General features: G+C 43.6%; 1 protein-coding gene across 1 annotated transcript in view; it reads right to left on the minus strand.

Moving 5' to 3' along the window:
* ABCA13 (ATP binding cassette subfamily A member 13) overlaps window positions 1-18336 on the minus strand; it is a 410714-nt gene that overhangs the window by 112157 nt on the left and 280221 nt on the right. Inside the window, exon 10 of the mRNA XM_040354439.1 lies at window positions 3313-3440. Within this exon, the coding sequence (XP_040210373.1) occupies window positions 3313-3440 (128 nt within the window). The remainder of the gene's footprint in view (window positions 1-3312; window positions 3441-18336) is intronic.

Raw genomic sequence — 18336 nt, forward strand, 5'->3', positions numbered from 1 at the left:
AGAAGTACCAAGGATCCAGGTGTTATATGACATCCTCCCCACTCATACGCCTCGAGCGTGCATTTTTTTTTGTTACATACTGTTACCAGTCTGTGTCCCTGAACATTGCCACACCAGTCATATGATAACGTTGTACTGATCTGCTAAAATTTTAATTATAATAATAAAAAAAAAAAAAAATTGTGACAAAAAAAAAAAACTTTAAAAAATTCACCATGCCTTTTACTAAATACCTTTGACTGACTACTTTCCAAAAATGGGTCATTTGGGGGGGAGGGGGTACCTGCACTGTCCTGGTATTTTAGATATGAGATGGCCCATAAGCACATCAGAACTGATCAGTTTTTAAATATACTGTACATGCCATAGTTTGTAGACTTTCACACAGACTAAATAATATACACTGATTTAAGTTATTTTTACCAAAGAAATGTAGCAGAATATATTTTGGCATAAACTTATGAAGAAAGATTATTTATTTGCAAAATTATATAGCAGAAACGTTGTGTGTTTTTTTTTTCTAATTTTTTGGTATATTTTTGTATATATATAGAATAAAAATTGAAAGAATAATATAAAAAAAAAAAAAAAAAACTACCGATTGGGTACAGTGTTGCATGACTGAGTAGTTGTAATTCAAAATGTGATCACACTGAAATCTGAAAATTGGACTGGGCAGGAAGGGGGTGAACGTGTCCGGTATTGAATCGGTTAATAAACAAGCAATAGTATACAACAATATACTGAAAATATTACCCTACAATCATATAGAATATATGTTGTTGTGAACTTTTTTTTGTATCACACTTTACCTTGAACAGAATGGCCCAGTGATGTAAAGTATTTAAAGCGGTAGTTCCCCCTCCAAAAATGTTTTACCCTTAGATTGATGCTCATCTTGTCTAGGGGAATCGGCTAGTTGTTTTAAAATCGACGCTGTACTTACCGTTGAAGAGAGCGATCTTCTCCGCCGCTTCCGGGTATGGTCTTCGGGACTGGGCGTTCCTTCTTGATTGACAGTCTTCCGACAGGCTTCCGACGGTCGCATCCATCGCGTCACGATTTTCCAAAAGTAGCCGAACGTCGGTGCGCAGGCGCCGTATAGAGCCGCGACGTTCGGTTTATTTCGGCTACTCGTGACGCGATGGATGCGACCGTCGGAAGCCTGTCGGAAGACTGTCCAACAAGAAGGAACGCCCACTCCCGAAGACCCATACCCGGAAGCGGCGGAGAAGATCTCTCTCTACAACGGTAAGTACAGCGTCGATTTTAAAACAACTAGCCGATTCCCCTAGACAAAATGAGCATTAATCTAAGGGTAAACATTTTTTGGAGGGGGAACTACCGCTTTAATTTATATACAACCATCTCCAAACTAAACAAATCCTTATTATATTTTTCTATCAGTTGAGCAGTGTTAATTTTGACATCAAATTTCAATTTAGTTTTACTCATAGTCTTTAGACTAAAATGCCATTTAAGTTTTAGTCGTCTGAATTGTTTTAGTTTTAGTCACATTTTGGTCGACTAAAATCTCCAGAACATTTTAGATGACTAAAATGAATTATTTTGGCATTTCTCTAGAATTGGCAAACTCATTATATACACTTGGAGTAAAAATGTAATATTGTGTTGTTAATGATTGCACAGTGGAACCTCGGATTATGAGCATAATCCGTTCCAGGAGAATGCTCGTAATTCAAAGTACTCGCATATCAAAGCGAGTTTCCCCATTGAAGTCAATGGAAACAAAAATAATTTGTTCCGCATTGACTTCAATGGCATGCAATACCGCATGCGGGCAGATGTTGGGGGGGCGTCGGAGAGCCTTGGGAACACACGGAAAGGTCAGAGGACAGCTCAGCTGACCTCGGCAAACCTCGGAAAGGCTCGGGAACGGCGTATTTCTGAGTCTTTCTGAGCATTTTCGAACGGCTCCGAACTGCGCCGATTCGCTCCACTCGGCTCCCGCGTCCCCCCCTCAGGCCAAACGCGGTACTGCACACCACTGTGGCTTGAATCCTGCTCGTGTTGCGAGACAACACTCGCAAACCGAGCCAGAATTTTTAAGAATAGAGTGCTCGTATTGCGAAACGCTCGTTAACCGCGTTACTTGCAATCCGAGTGCATGTTTAAACCCTAATACAGTGGTATTAGGGTTTGAACATGCAGTGGTATTAGGGTTTGAACATGCACTACGGACACAAATTTAGCCATTGTGATGTATAACATCTTTATAAATAAAATAAAGTTTCATAAACAAAAGCAAAAAAATAGCTTTTTCTTACAAACAAAAGAGCAACTTTAAAAAAAAAATGTAAACTATTGACTGTAATGTCATTGCACATATTACCTGAATACATTACCAACATTAAGTATTAAGGAAAAAAAATAAGAAAAGCCTTTTTGTTATATTTTTTTTTTCTTTCCAAAAATTAGTAGTTGCCCCCTACTAATTATTATGTGGTAGTGCAGTGTTAAAGGGGTTGTGAAGGTACAATTGTTTTTCCCTAAATAGCTTCCTTTACCTTAGTGCAGTCCTCCTTCACTTACCTCATCCTTCGATTTTGCTTTTAAATGTCCTTATTTCTTCTGAGATATCCTCACTTCCTGTTCTTCTGTCTAACTCCACACAGTAATGCAAGGCTTTTTCCCTGGTGTGGAGTGTCCTGCTCGCCCCCCCCCCCCCCTTGTACTACAGGAGAGTCAGGACGCTCTCTACATTGAAGATAAAGAAAGGTAGTCCAAGGGAGGGGGCGAGCACGACACTCCACACCAGGGAGAAAGCCTTGCATTACTGTGTGGAGTTAAAGATGGAAGAACAGGAAGTGAGGATTTCTCCGAAGAAATAAGGACATTTAAAGGCAAAATCGAAGGACGAGGTAAGTGAAGGAGGACTGCACTAAGGTAAAGGAAGCTATTTAGGAAAAAAAAAATTGTACCTTTACAACCCCTTTAATTTTGACATTGAATTTCAATTTAGTTTTAGTCACAGTCTTTTAAATAAAATGCCATTTTAGTTTTAGTAATTTATCTGTTCTCTGAACTGTTTTAGTTGTATTTTAGACGAATAAAATAGTGTTAATTACGGTAACTCAAAAGGTCCCACAAATTAATTTATTAAATAATTAAATACCAAATTCAAAGACCAATACAAAAATATAGGCGGGAAAAGCTAAAAAGAGAAAATAAGCCGTTTATGGCAAATAAGGGGATCATCAGTGGAACCACAGACAGATTTAAGAGCTGCTCTAGGACATGTCACGGTAAACTGTGATTATTCAGGCATCAAGTTGCTAGCTAAACTATTACCTGTTCGAATATTAAACAACTTTGTGGCATGGCTTCTAACGATGTCAGACAGCTGGATGAAAGCCTTTATCCATATCCAGGAATCAATTTTCTCCAAAGCAAGCTGTATGTCACTCAATATTTCAGTTCTATTAACAAAAAAAACTGAATTAATTCTCAAAGAAAAAAAGGTACAATATGTTTACTAGAAAATAATTAATCTTAAAAGTGTATATTAGGGCAAACTGTCAAAAATGCCATACAATGCATGCTCGGATGAGGGTATTTAAAAAAAAAAAAAAAAAAAAAAAAGAATTGCATGAGGTTCCCCCACAAATCCATACCAGACCAAAGAGGAATCCCACTGACAGCAGATGAGTCATGGTTGTTAAGGACACCACGGGTGCAAGCTCCTTAACAACCAGCTATTCATTGGTTGTTAGGAATGCCAAAGGGTGCAAGCATTATAATATCAACATTTTTAAATACTAAAATGCCCCATCACAAGTGGTATTTTAGTAGTACTTTTTAGTGAATTACAATTTGTTTAACTAGCGACCTTACTGCATCCCAGGCACTGGTGAGAGGACAATTTGCCAATTTCTGATTTTGAGCCTCTGAGAGCAGGACACTGGGGGGCAGATCCACAAAAGTATTACGCTGGCGTATCTCTTGATATGCCGCGTAATTTAAAATTTTGCGCGTCGTATCTTTGTTTTGTATCTACAAAACAAGATACGGCGACATCACGGCTAGATCCGACAGGCGTACGTCTTAGTACGCCGTCAGATCTAAGCTGCAATTTTTTGGCGGTCGGTAGGTGGCGTTTCCGTCGAATTCCGCGTTGAGTATGCAAATTAGCTAGTTACGGCGATCCAGGAACGTACGTCCGGCCGGCGCATTTTTTTTTACGTCGTTTGCGTTTTTTTTTTTTCCGGCGTATAGTTAAAGCTACTGTTATGAGGCGTACTCAATGTTAAGTATGGCCATCGTTCCCGCGTAGAGATTTGAAATTTTTACGTTGTTTGCGTAAGTCGTTCGCGAATAGGGATTTGCGTAGAATGACGTCACCGTCGGAAGCATTGGCTTGTTCCGGGTTAATTTCGAGCATGCGCACTGGGATACCCCCACGGACGGCGCATGCGCAGTTAAAAAAAAAAACGTTGTTTATGACGGGTCACGACGTATTTACATAAAACACGTCCCCATCACAGAGATTTGAATGGCGGGCCATTACGCTGCCAAAGATACACTACGACGCCGTAACTTCTTTGAGGGTTCGAAAAAAAAAAAAGTTACGGCGGCGTTGTGCATCTTAGATATGCTGCGCACGTCGTATTATTGCGCACAGGTACGTGGATCTGCCCCTAAGTGTACCCAATCCATATCGCACCCATACTGCACTCTGTACTGCTCTTATTCCAAACCTAGATTGCACCTATACCAACCCTTTAATGCATTATACTGAATCTTTACTGAATCTGAACCATATCTACTTTTCACCTGTGCCAAGACTATACCGTACCTATACTGCATTCAAGTTAACTGGGACTGTCGTGCACCAATGCCCTTATAGGGTCCCAATCATAGCCGACAGAAGAACATCTCAAAAGAATTCCCCTTCTATAATAATCATTTTGCTTTGTTCCCCTGCCCCTTCTGCTATCATCCTCCTTTTCTTTTGGACAGTGCGTACCCACTCAGTCTAAGACTAGCATCACCACCATAAATGCACACTGACAGTATAGTTCCAGCACTCGGTAGATTAAACTTTACTACTCCTCATTGCTGCACTTGAGGTGGCCTTGCTACTGTTTATGCTGATCTGGATGCCCAATGTCATCTTATGCCTAGTCCCCTCCGGTAATCACTGTGTATGCTAAATTGTGTTATTACCATGGTTAATCCATTTTATACTTGCCTAGTAACCAACCATATTGGGTAACAATATATTAGGTTTGCCTTTACTACCTGGTTTGGTGCTTGTTTTCTTTGATATAGCACTACTATTGGGTACTAAGTATTACATTCAGTGAATTATTGTGATATTGTATGTTTGTACATTTAACCTGGTGTGTCAGAGGGGCTGGGATTCTTGAGAAAGCTTAGGTAGAGAACACAGGACCTACTCTATCCAGCGGTTCCAATGGGGGGTAGGGCTTCATTTTTTTTACATCAAAATGGAAGGATATGGTACACAAACATGGTACACACTGCATAGGCTTAATTGTAAAAATGTCTGTGAAGCCTCACTTATCTAATGCAGCTTTTGAGGACAAAAACTAAAAGAAAGAAAATAATGTAATGCAAACTTGCTGCAATTGTGCAAAAAAACGTGTGAAGGCTGGCAAGTCTAGCAATAGCTTAGCAAGTCATTTTCAAACATGCAGCGCAATTGCTTGCTATCTGGGAAAGTAAATTTCAGTGTGTGGACATATTGTAAATAAGGCAGATTGCAATTAGCTTGTGTTACTGTTAACCAATTGTCACCGCGCTATAGCCGAATGACGGCTACAGCACAGCCAGCTATTTCTGGGACGCCTTCATATGACAGCGTGCTATGATCGTGCCCGCTGCAGGGTGCGGACAGCGCGCTCTGATCGGTGTGTTTGGAGGACACTGCTGATCACATATTGAGGTAAAGAGCCAATCAGCCAATCAGAGCCGATCATAGTTACATAGTTACATAGTAAGTAGGTGGTTAAAAAAAAAGACACAAGTCCAACCTTTGTGTGTGATTATATGTCAGTATTACATTGTAAATCCCTGTATGTTGTCATCATTCAGGTGCTTATCTAATAGTTTCATGAAACTATTGATGCCCCCCGCTGAGACCACCGCCTGTGGAAGGAAATTCCACATCCTTGCCGCGCTTACAGTAAAGAACCCTCTACATAGTTTAAGTTTATCATGGATGTCAATAGAAGCCGATAATTAGCACTCCTTTTCTCAGGAGAGGAGAAGAGAGCCAATAACCGGCTTCTCTAAAAGGGACATCTACACTGATAAGAGCACCGATTATCAACATCCTGATTATCAGTGCAGTCCCAACAGTGCCCACCAGTGCTGCCAATTTGTGCCTACAAGTGCTGCCAATCAGTGCCTCCTCATCATTGGCACCTGCCAGTGCCACCTATTAATGCTTATCAGTGCCACCTACATGTCCATCAGTATCACCTATCAGTGCCCATCAGTGATGCCCTTCAGTGCAGCCTCATCAGCGCACATCAAAGAAGGAGAAACAAATTACCTGTTTGCAAAACTATGAAAACATGTCTTTCTTCCAAATTTTCAGTCTTTATTAGTTTATTTATCAAAAAAAAACTAAAAAAAAACTGTGGTGATTAAATACCACCAAAAGAAAGCTTTATTTATGTGAAAAAATTATAAAAATGTTGTCCGAGTACAGTGTTGCATGATTGCATAATTGTCATTCAAACTGGAAGGGGGTAAAATTGCCCAGTAGGCAAGTGGTTAAATATTGGCCAGGTGAACACCTGCTGGGTATGACAGCCTGAAGTGGCCAAACCCAACCTACCTAAATAGAAACCACTGATCCACTAACTTGAGAATATATGCCAGGCAAGGGCCATGTGTGAACTTTCCCTGCCAAAGGGCAGGCAACAGATTTGGAGCCGTTGCCAAACACTATCTTTCCTGGCACCTGATTGTGTGGAGTCCACCACCTCTGGACCTGCTCCCAATTAACTGACAGAAATTCTTTCCTAGTGTGTCTCCTGTCACTGAGGCATACCAGCTGCAAAACAGTGTGGTAGTGTTTTACTGAGCCATTATTAGGGCCTGCACCAGCATAAGGCAGCTTAGGCAGCCACCTTAGGGTGCCAGGATGGGGGAGGTAAAATGCACTCTTGCCTGTTAGGACATAAATCCTTGCACTGGCCCTGATTTCACTGGACAGAAGCGGAGAGCCACACAAGAGAGTCACGGAGCTCAGTGGGATCAGCTGATTACACCATCTAAACAGCATTTCACTGACCTTTGTGCCCAGATTGGGAACAGGAAGCCTGCCAGGCAAGGGGAGTACAGCTCCAAGCATGACACCATGAATGGTGGGTGTCAGATGGGAGCACTGTGTGTCTGTACTGGCTGCTGAAGCATGGGTGTCATTTGGGACAATGCATGTCAGTGAGGGGTCACTACATGCTGCTTGTGTGTAAATAGGGGTCACTACATGCTGCCTGTCTGTGTATGATTGGGGTCACGACATGGAATATCTATATGTTGGGGTGACTACATGCTGCCTTTTTACATATGATGGTGGCCACTACAGGTTGCCTGTCTATAGATGATGGGGGATCACTTCATGCTGACTGTAAATTGATGGGGGTCATTAAATGCTGCCTATGTAGAGTGATGAGTCACTACACGCTTTCTGTTTATATATGATGGGGGGGGGAGGGGGTCACTATAGGATGCCTGTGTGTGTGTGTATATATATATATATATATATATATATATATATATATATATATATATATATATATATATATATATATATATATATATATATATATATATATATAAATAAAAATGGGGGTCACTATATGCTTCCTGTGTATATTTGTTGGGAGTAACTACATGCATTCTGTGTATATGTGATGGGGGTCACTACATGCTTCCTGTGTATATATGATGGGGTCACTACATGTTGTTTATCTGCAGATCATGGGAATCACTACATGCTAGTTTTCTATAAATGATGGGGTTCACTCAGGGCTGGCACTGCCCTAAGGCAGCTTAGGCAGTCACCTTAGGGTGCCAGGATAGGGGGGGGGGGGTAGTAAAATGTACCTTCACCCATGTGAACAAAAATCCTTGCACTGGTCCTGACCATTGTGTAGATTCTAGGTCTCTTGGGGGGACTAGTACTTCTGGTGAATCACCGGATGAGGCCATTGAGGAGAAGGGTGTAACGGTGACTGACCTGTCACCATCACCAAGTTTCACAACACAGAGAAGCACCACCAGTTACAGCATCATGCCCTGTCTTGCATCCTTCCCAGCCATCAGCAATTTTTTCCAGTACATCCTAAAAGAGATGCAATGCACCTGACCATGCTTGCTGGATTACGTATCTGTGGTTATGTAAACCCTGCGGCTGCAGTGAGACGTTATCTTCCACATGTTTGTGAAGTGTTTGGACTACCTTCTGGGTGAAAAAATGGCAGCTGGGTGCCTGCCAATATGGTGTATTTCACAAATGCAGCACAAAAAGGTTGCACAAGAGTGCAGACTTCACCAACTGGAATAAGAGCAGCTGTAAAGCCAGCAGTTTTGCCAACCTGGCATTTTGGTAACTGGGTTAATATTTATTCTTATGCTCCAGCCAGGGGCGTAACTAGAAATCACAGGGCCCCATAGCAAAATGTTGTATGGGCCCCCCCCCCCCCCCAGAAAAAAAAATCACGCCCACCAAAATGCCCCACATCCTTTATTTGATTTTATTTGATATCATTATAACTAAAGAGGACCTGTTATGGCTCTATACATGTATAGGAGTATAAAGAGGACCTGTTATGGCTCTATACATGTATAGGAGTATAAAGAGGACCTGTCATGGCTCTATCCTAGTGATTAGGAACAGAGATCTCTCTCCTCCTCCAGTCAGTCCCACCCCCCCCCCAGTTAGAAACACCTCCCAGGGAAGACATTTAATCCCTTCCCTGACAGTGATATTTACACATGAATCAGTGCATTTTAATAGCACAGATCGCTGTATAAATGTGAATGGTCCCAAAAATGTGTCAAAAGTTTCTGACCTGTCCACCGCAATGTCGCAGTCTCACAAAAAAAAAAAGATCACTGCCATTACTAGTAAAAAAAATAATAATAATAAAAATGCTTGAAGTGCATAATTTCTATTATTACATTGTTATATAAAATAGTTCAACTCACCATATTGCAGAATCAGTAGGAGCCCCGAGCGTGTCACTTGCCAACGTCACCTGCCTTCAGATGCGGATTGTCACTTGCCGCGTCACCAGATGCGGGTTGTCACCTGCCACACATTGCAGATTGTTACTTGCCACGATGTCAGACATTGAGGATTGTCACTTGCCACGACGCCACCTGTCACACATTGCCACTTGCCACAACGTCACCTGCCACACGTAGCAGATTGTCACTTGCCACATCACCTGCCGCACATTGCGGACGGGGAGGATGGAGATGACAGGGGTGGGTGGTAGGGAGGTGACAGGGAGGATGGAGATGACAGGGGTGGGTGGTAGGGAGGTGACGGGGAGGATGGAGATGACAGGGGTGGGTGGTAGGGAGGTGACGGGGAGGATGGAGATGACAGGGGTGGGCGGTAGGGAGGTGACAGGGAGGATGGAGATGACATGGGTGGGTGGTAGGGAGGTGACGGGGAGGATGGAGGTGACAGGGGTGGGCGGTAGGGAGGTGACGGGGAGGATGGAGATGACACGGGTGGGCGGTAGGGAGGTGACAGGGAGGATGGAGATGACAGGGGTGGGCGGTAGGGAGGTGACAGGGAGGATGGAGATGACAGGGGAGGGTGGTAGGGAGGTGACAGGGAGGATGGAGATGACAGGGGTGGGTGGTAGGGAGGTGACGGGGAGGATGGAGATGACAGGGGTGGGCGGTGACGGGGAGGATAGAGATGACAGGGGTGGGCGGTAGGGAGGTGACGGGGAGGATGGAGATGACACGGGTGGGCGGTAGGGAGGTGACAGGGAGGATGGAGATGACAGGGGTGGGCGGTAGGGAGGTGACAGGGAGGATGGAGATGACAGGGGAGGGTGGTAGGGAGGTGACGGGGAGGATGGAGATGACAGGGGTGGGTGGTAGGGAGGTGACGGGGAGGATGGAGATGACAGGGGTGGGTGGTAGGGAGGTGACGGGGAGGATGGAGATGACAGGGGTGATAATATGTATGACAGGCCTCAGAAGTAGGATGGTGGGATCATCGTGCTCCTCGTCATCCCCCTGTTCCTGGCATCCCACTGGGATGCCAGGAACAGGGGGATGACAGGAAGCATGATGATGATGACAGGAGACAGTAGGTGGCATTAAGCATTAGGGCTGTGTGTAAGGTCATCACAAGCAGTGTCAGGCAGCGGACCATCATGCACAGTACCTCGCCGATGATCGCGCTGCTCTGGCAGGTGGCATCACAGCATCACAGTGGCAGGTCCGTCTTCTACACTATGGCCAACGTCCATCCTGGGTGAGGTCAATGAGCTCCTCCGCATTACCCGCGCTCTGCACATGGTACAGCTGTTAGGAGATTCGCAGAGCGCGGGAGAAGGGGAGGAGCCAGGGGAGGAGCACACCACCTACTGACCAAACAATTGGATGATCGAGGTTGTGACAACCTCCCAGCGCCGCCTCCTCTTCCTCCACAGGACTGCGCGGCGGCAAGGAACATAAACAATTATTTATGTCACACATAAATGCAGGGGGAGTGGAGCGGGCGGAACGATTTGGCGGGGCTCTTCATCCTCACCGGGCCCCACTCGGCTGCGGGCCCCATAGCGCCCGCGTGGGTCGCTATGGCGGTAGTTCCGCCACTGGCTCCAGCAGTAGGGATGAGCCGAACACCCCCCGGTTCGGTTCACGGCAGAACATGCGAACAGGCAAATAATTTGTGCGAAGACACGAACACCGTTAAAGTCTATGGGACACAAATGTGAAAAATCAAAAGTGCTAATTTTAAAGGCCAATATGCAAGTTATTGCCATAAAAAGTGTTTGGGGACCCGTGTTTTTTTTAAGAACACCCATTTTTTCGGGAGCAGTAATTTTAAAAAAGGTGCTAAAGGTAAAACAATAAAAATGAAATATTCCTTTAACCACTTCCCGCCCGGCCTATAGCCGAATAACGTCCGGGAAGTGGTTATGAAATCCTGACAGGACGTTCCAGAACGTCCTGTAGGAATTCATGCCGGGCGCGCAGCGCAGCGATCGGTGATGCGGGGTGTCAGTCTGACACCCTGCATCTCCGATCTCGGTAAAGAGCCTCCGGCGGAGACTCTTTACCACGTGATCAGCCGTGTCCAATCACGGCTAATCACGATGTAAACAGGAAGAGCCGTTGATGGCTCTTCCTCACTCGCGTCTGACAGACGCGAGTATAGGAGAGCCGATCGGCGGCTCTCCTGACAGGGGGGGGTTCGCGCTGATTGTTTATCAGCGCAGCCCCCCCTCGGATCGCCACACTGGACCACCAGGGATGCCCACCCTGAACCACCAGGGTGGGCAAAAAAAAAAAAAGCCTGCAAAAAAAAAGAAGTCTAAAAAAAAAAAAAAAAGCATTCAAAAAAAGAAAAAAGATGCCAATCAGTGCCCACAAATGGGCACTAACTGGAAACCTGGCAAAATCAGTGCTGCCCCACAGTGTCCATCAGTGCCACCCCAGTGTCCATCAGTGCCACCCCACAGTGTCCATCAGTGCCACCCCACAGTGCCCACCCATGCCCAGTGCCCACCTATCAGTGCCCATCTGTGCCACCCATAAGTATCCATCAGTGCCACCCATAAGTGCCGCCCATGAGTGCCCATCTGTGCCGCCTATGAGTGCCCAGTGCCGCCCATGAGTGCCCATCAGTGCCGCCTATGTGTGCCCATCAGTGCCGCCTATGTGTGCCCATCAGTGCCGCCTGTGTGCCCATCAGTGCCGCCTATGAGTGCCCATCAGTGCCGCATACCAGCGCCGCCAATCAGTGCCACCTCATCTGTGCCCGTCAGTACTACCTCATCGATGTCCATCAGTGCCATCTCATCGGTGCCCATTAGTGCCGCCATATCAGTGCCCGTAATTGAAAGAGAAAGCTTATTTACAAAAAAATTTACAGAAAAAAATAAAAACTTAATTTTTTTTTCAAAATTTTCAGGCTTTTTTTAGTTGTTGCGCAAAAAAAAAATCGCAGAGGTGATCAAATACCACCAAAAGAAAGCTCTATTTGTGGGGAAAAAAGGACGCCAATTTTGTTTGGGTACAGTGTAGCATGACCGCGCAATTGCCATTCAAAGTGCGACAGTGCTGAAAGCTGAAAATTGGCTTGGACGGGAAGCTGCGTAAGTGCCTGGTATGGAAGTGGTTAAATATAGTTCCTGGGAAGTGACTATAGTATGCCTGTAAAGTGGCATAGTTTCCCCGTGTTTAGAACAGTCCCGCTGCAAAATGACATTTCTAAAGGAAAAAAGTCATTTAAAACTGCTAGCGGCTGTAATGTATTGTCAGCTCCCGGCAATATAGATGAAAATCATTGAGAAAAACGTCACCCACATAATAAAAAAAAAAGTGTGGGGCCCCCAGGCCCTATATACTCTGAACAGCAGTACACAGGCAGTTCCCGGGTTACAAACAAGATAGGGACTGTAGGTTTGTTCTCAAGTTTAATCTGTTTGTAAATTGGAACAGATAGGTTTTTAAAGTGTAGCTCCAGCCAAAAAATCTATTTTTAAGCTTTTTGGATAACATAGGGAAGGGTTATCACCCCTGTAACATTTGTTTTGTTTTCTTTTCTGTGCCCCTGTTCAGAAGATGTCCCAATGACAATTGGATTTTGAAAATTTGGGGTTATTAAGGAAAACACAAGGATTAGAGATAAAGCTTTAGTGGAGACACCTTTTTTCCATATTGACTCTTACAGGAGAAAATTTTCCTTCCTAGGGGTAGATTTCCTCTCACTTCCTGTTGTTTCCCTCCGTTTGTAAGTAGGAGTCTTTGTAAGTCGGATGTTTGGAAATAGGGGACCGCCTGTATATACTATACGGCCTGCCCTATATACTCTTCAGAAAATTGGGCCTTAGGTGTTGGTGGTACCAGAACACTAACCCCTCACAGATACTCTTGTTGAGCGCAGGAACGGGCCCTGCTGTGAAATAGATCAAAAATTGGATTTACATGCCCCTGTTAAACAGGATCAGAAAAATTGGGGCTTAGACATCTGTGGTGCCACAACACTGTAAGCCATCACAGATAGCCTTGTTGAGCGCAGGAATGATCCCTGCTGTGAAATATTAGATCAAAAATTGTAATTACATGCCCCTGTTAAACAGGGCCAGAAAAACTGGGCCTTAGGCTGTGGTGGTGGTGCCCTAAACCAACACTATTCTTAGAAGCTAGCATCATCAAGATTGAGGAGGAATAGGATAGTCACTCAGCATAATAGGATAGTCACTCAGCATCAGTCTTCAAGGGATCCCACATCCATAGAAAAATCAAGTGCTTGGTAGCTGGTGATCCAAGACTAATTCATTTTAAGAATGTGAGCCTATCAACAGAGTCGGTGGAGAGGCGCACTCTGATTGGTTACAAACCCTCCAGCAGCACTGAATGTGCATTCAGAAAGAATGCTGGATGCAGGACAGGCCAGTAGCTCAATTGCATATTGAGCAAACTCTGGCCAGTGGTCCATCCTCAAGACCCAGTGGATGTTCTATTGGAAAGGTCTCCAAGTCTGATCTTGCCCCTAGATATTCCTGCACCATGTAATGCAGATGCTGGCAATGGTTGCTGGAACCAATCAGACCTTCGCGCTGAGGACTGAAGAATTGTCTGAAGGCATTCTCCACCATTCTTTCTGTGACTGAACGAAGCCTCAGCAACACATTGTCCAGCACCAGGAAATTGTAACCTTCCAGGTTCTGGAACCGATTTGCACAAACCTTTCTTAAAGGCCTTCTGAAGAGGTTTCATCCTCTGCTCCCTCTGCGAAGGCTGGATGAGTTCTGAAACCTTACCCTTGTAACATGGATCAAGAAGGGTTGCCAGCCAGTAATGATCTCTATCCTTGATACCATGAGTACGTGAGCCAAACAGAGAACATGGGTTAAGTGTTCCTGTCGGAGGGCGGAGAGGAGGTTGGTGCCATTGTCGTTTACAACTATTTCTGGCTGAAGCTGGTGTGGCATCAACCACCTCTGAGCCTGCCCCTGCAGATCTGACAGAATCTCTGCCCCAGTATGGCTACTGTTCAATAAGCAGACCAACTTAAGCATCGCATGGCATCTTTTTGCCTGAGTGCTTGCGTAGCTCCTTGAACACCTACTTAGCACCGCTGGTTCAGAGGACAAATCTGCAGAGGAAGAAGCCATAGAGGAAGAAGAGGAGAAGGGGGTGGAGAGAGAGCTGTGGCAGAATCACCACTAGCCTTTTGGAGGCGTGATGGCGAAACAAGCTCCAACAATACTGAACCCTGTCCTGCATCCTTCCCAGCCACCAGCAGAGTTACCCAGTGCACCGTGAAAGGTAACGTCCCTGTCCATGCCTGCTGGACCATGAGTCAGTGGTAATTTGCACCTTACTGCTGACCACCCTGTCCAACAAAGCCATGACATTGCCATTCCAAATGCCGGTAGAGAGACGGAATGGCCTTCCGTGAAAAGAAATGGCATTTGGGAACTTGCCACTGAGGAACCGCACATTCCACAAATTCATGAAAGGGGGCAGAGTCCACTATCTGAAACGGAAGCAGTGATAGTGCTAGCAATTTGACCAAGCTAGCATTCAGACGCTGAGCATGCGGATGGCTGGGACCAAATTTCTTTCTACAGTTTAGCAACTGGGGTAGGGAAATTCACCTGCTAAAATCAGATGGGGGTGTACCGCTAGCAGATTGGCCACAAGTACTTGGGACACCTATTACTATACCTACACGCCACTCAGTGCCAGTTTCTGAGAGGACTGTGTCAGGTCTGCCAGGAGACTGGAAACAGAAAAACTGCGCTAATCAAAAGTACAGAGGCTGCAGACAGACGTGTGATACACAATACAGCAAGAAAAACAAAATAAAGCTGCGCCAAAAAGTTGTTTGATCATAAGGGGTGACCCCTATAATAATGAAATCAGTCCATATAAATAAATTAAATAGTCCACAGTAGATGTTTTCACAGAAAAAATGTGGTTAAACCGAATCCTCCAGCAGACACACTCATGCAATTAATCCTTAACAGACCACCAATACGTGAGAAAAAGCTTGTCTGAAGTGATCCCTTCACCAGTAAAAAGGGGCTGCTTACCAGAGGGTAAACCAATTGTGCATTTGGCTATAACCCAGCCGCGGCCTTTAATCCACCAGATAACAGATCACAATGGAGGAAGCAGCACTCAGGAACCCGCCAGATGACACTCTCCCATATGCAAAGTTAGAAGACAAAAGAGGGATGCACCATAGCGTAATTCAGTTATAAAAAGATTTAATGAAGTACGGTTGGAAGGTACTTACAAGCATCGCAGTTAAAACAGCATAACAGCATACAGTTAAAATCAGAACAAGCCGGCCGGCAAGTTTAAACGGAGCCCTTCCTCCTCAAACGTGGTAACGATACTGCCTGTCCTTCCCAGACGCGTTTCGTCATCATCTGACGTTCTCAATGGGGGTAGGGCTAAGCAGTAGTGTTGCTCACGAATATTCGTATTGCGAATATTCGGCTCGAATATGGCATATTCGAGTATTCGCAATATATTTCGAATTTCGCGGTGAATATTCGCAATTCCGAATATTCGCATTTTTTCAATTTTATTTTTAAAACAGATCACATCCTATCGACGTCTAAAAGCATTGCTGGTATGATTAGAGACCCTGGGCCGAGTAGCTAAGCTGAGGCGATCCTTTTATGTTGCCGAATTGAAAAAAAAAAAATTGCGAATTTTCGCTAATGCGAATGCGAAAATGATTGCGAATTTTCGATAACTGTGGTAGGAGAACTCTGATTGTCTCTGATGCAAAAGGGGGGGGGCTTTGTGTATGTTTCTGTTATGAATATTTGTATGTTTGATATTATTTTTTTTTGTAAGAAGGAAAAAATTGCGCATACCTTAAAAAAAGGGGAGAATACAGCAGCAACTCAAAAATGTTATACAACATAAATTAATACAAGACAGAAAATGGAGTCGCTCTACAAGAATAAAAAATATGTCTAGTGACAAGACATGTGGGCAAATTATAAAATAAGCAAGCGCAAATAACTTGTGAAATACACAGTGAAACAAATATATAAAGAAATATAGTCCCAATAATAGAAAAATAATCTTTCATAAAAATGTCTTTGATATGTGAAGTGAAAAAAAGTCCAAAGCATGCAGCATGAACGTGTTCAATCTTCAAGGTGTTTGATTGACAAACGGCTGTGACAGATGGATAGAGTAAAGAATCACCACCAATGCAAAACACTTTTTATTTTCTATTGTAAAATATCACGAATATTCTGAGCCAATCAGAGTGCTCCTTCCGCATTTGCCGAATATTCGCAATTATTTTGTATTGTAAAATATCAAGAATATTCTGAGCCAATCAGAGTGCTACTTCCGCATTTGCCGAATATTCGCAATTATTTTGTATTGTAAAATATCAAGAATATTCTGAGCCAATCAGAGAGCTCCTTCCGCATTTGCCGAATATTCGCAATTATTTTGTATTGTAAAATATCAAGAATATTCTGAGCCAATCAGAGTGCTCCTTCCGCATTTGCCGAATATTCGCAATTATTTTGTATTGTAAAATATCACGAATATTCTGAGCCAATCAGAGTGCTCCTACAGCATTTGTCGAAATTGCGCAGTAAATATCGCATTCGCATTTTGCGAAATTTCAAAAAAATATCAAGAATATTCTGAGCCAATCAGAGTGCTCCTACCGCAGTTATCGAAAATTCGCAATTATTTTCGCATTCGCAATAGCGAAAATTCGCAATCATTTCATTTCGATAAAATATCACGAATATTCGAATTTAGCGAATATATCTCGAATATTCGACTATATATTCGAGATATATCGCGAAATCGAATATGGCGTATTCTGCTCAACACTACTAAGCAGTACTTCACCCCTATATATAGCGCTAACCTCGCCGTGATTAGCAGAACTATGGCCGCGTGGACGCCATTTTAACTGTGGGAAATTAGCCCACAGTCACTGGTGTGGCGTCGCACCGCAACTGTCAGCAGTAGAAAATCTATATTCTAAAACCGGATGACTTACCTTCTCAGGCAAGCCTACCTACATGAACTTGCACAAGAAATGCGAAAAAAACAACAACAAAAACCGAACAGCTCCCATAGCATCGAATGTGATCTATGCAAAAAAGGGAGAAGACGTGAGGCTGCGGTGTATAGATGGCCTGGCACAAGCCACATACACCCTCACTCCACCACCACCGCCATCTAGCGACGGAAGGACGGGAAAGCACCCAGTTGAATTAAAAACAAAAAACCCTGTCTCCTCTCTGTAGAGAAATGAGGACTCCCCAACCATCGCCATCTAGCGACGGAAAAACGGTAAGGTACCCTAATAAACAAAAGCACGATAACCTGTCTCCTCTCTATAGAGAACTATACACCAGGAGTTCTAATTGAATACTAGATCAGTGGTGTTAAACGCCACAATTCCAGCATGAATTAATGATATACCTATTGATCTTATGAATAATCTCTGCCCCGGGGCCGGGATAGAGAAAACACCATAGGGGAATTATATTAACTGTACAGGCCTTATTCGTGCACTCATCTGGACCCATATCACAGGCCTAGTGATAGGGACATCCTAAGTGGGCAGACACCTATTGTCATTGCTTAAAACATAATAAAATGAAACAAAGAAGTAACCCAAACACCACAGATATGAAGTGATCATATCTCATATAAGAAGTGAAAAAAATCACATCTCTTGTGAATGAGAAAAGGCCGAAAAATATATAAATAAAATTATAGTGAAAAAGATTTTATTTATTTAGAAATTCTAATTGTTCTGTGTGCCCTTTGTTCCCAGAGCATCTAGTGTTAATCAACAAAAAAAAATTGTTTTTTATAATATAAGATAGTCCCTCAAGTTATACAAAAATTGGGGATTAATATTAAAAACCGTGGAGATAACTACTATAACAGCTGTAGTATATAAGTTAGTGAAAAAATATAAAAATTAGTGAAAAAATATAAATAGGATATACTATATCAAAAGATATTATATAAATTAAACAAAAAACTTATGCTCCATATGGGTTAAACATAGAGACCGATGTGAATGCATTCATCAACAATTCATAATCTGGGATTACAATG

Source organism: Rana temporaria, chromosome 5, assembly GCF_905171775.1.
Source record: "Rana temporaria chromosome 5, aRanTem1.1, whole genome shotgun sequence".
In the NCBI taxonomy this organism is placed as follows: Eukaryota; Metazoa; Chordata; class Amphibia; order Anura; family Ranidae; genus Rana; species Rana temporaria.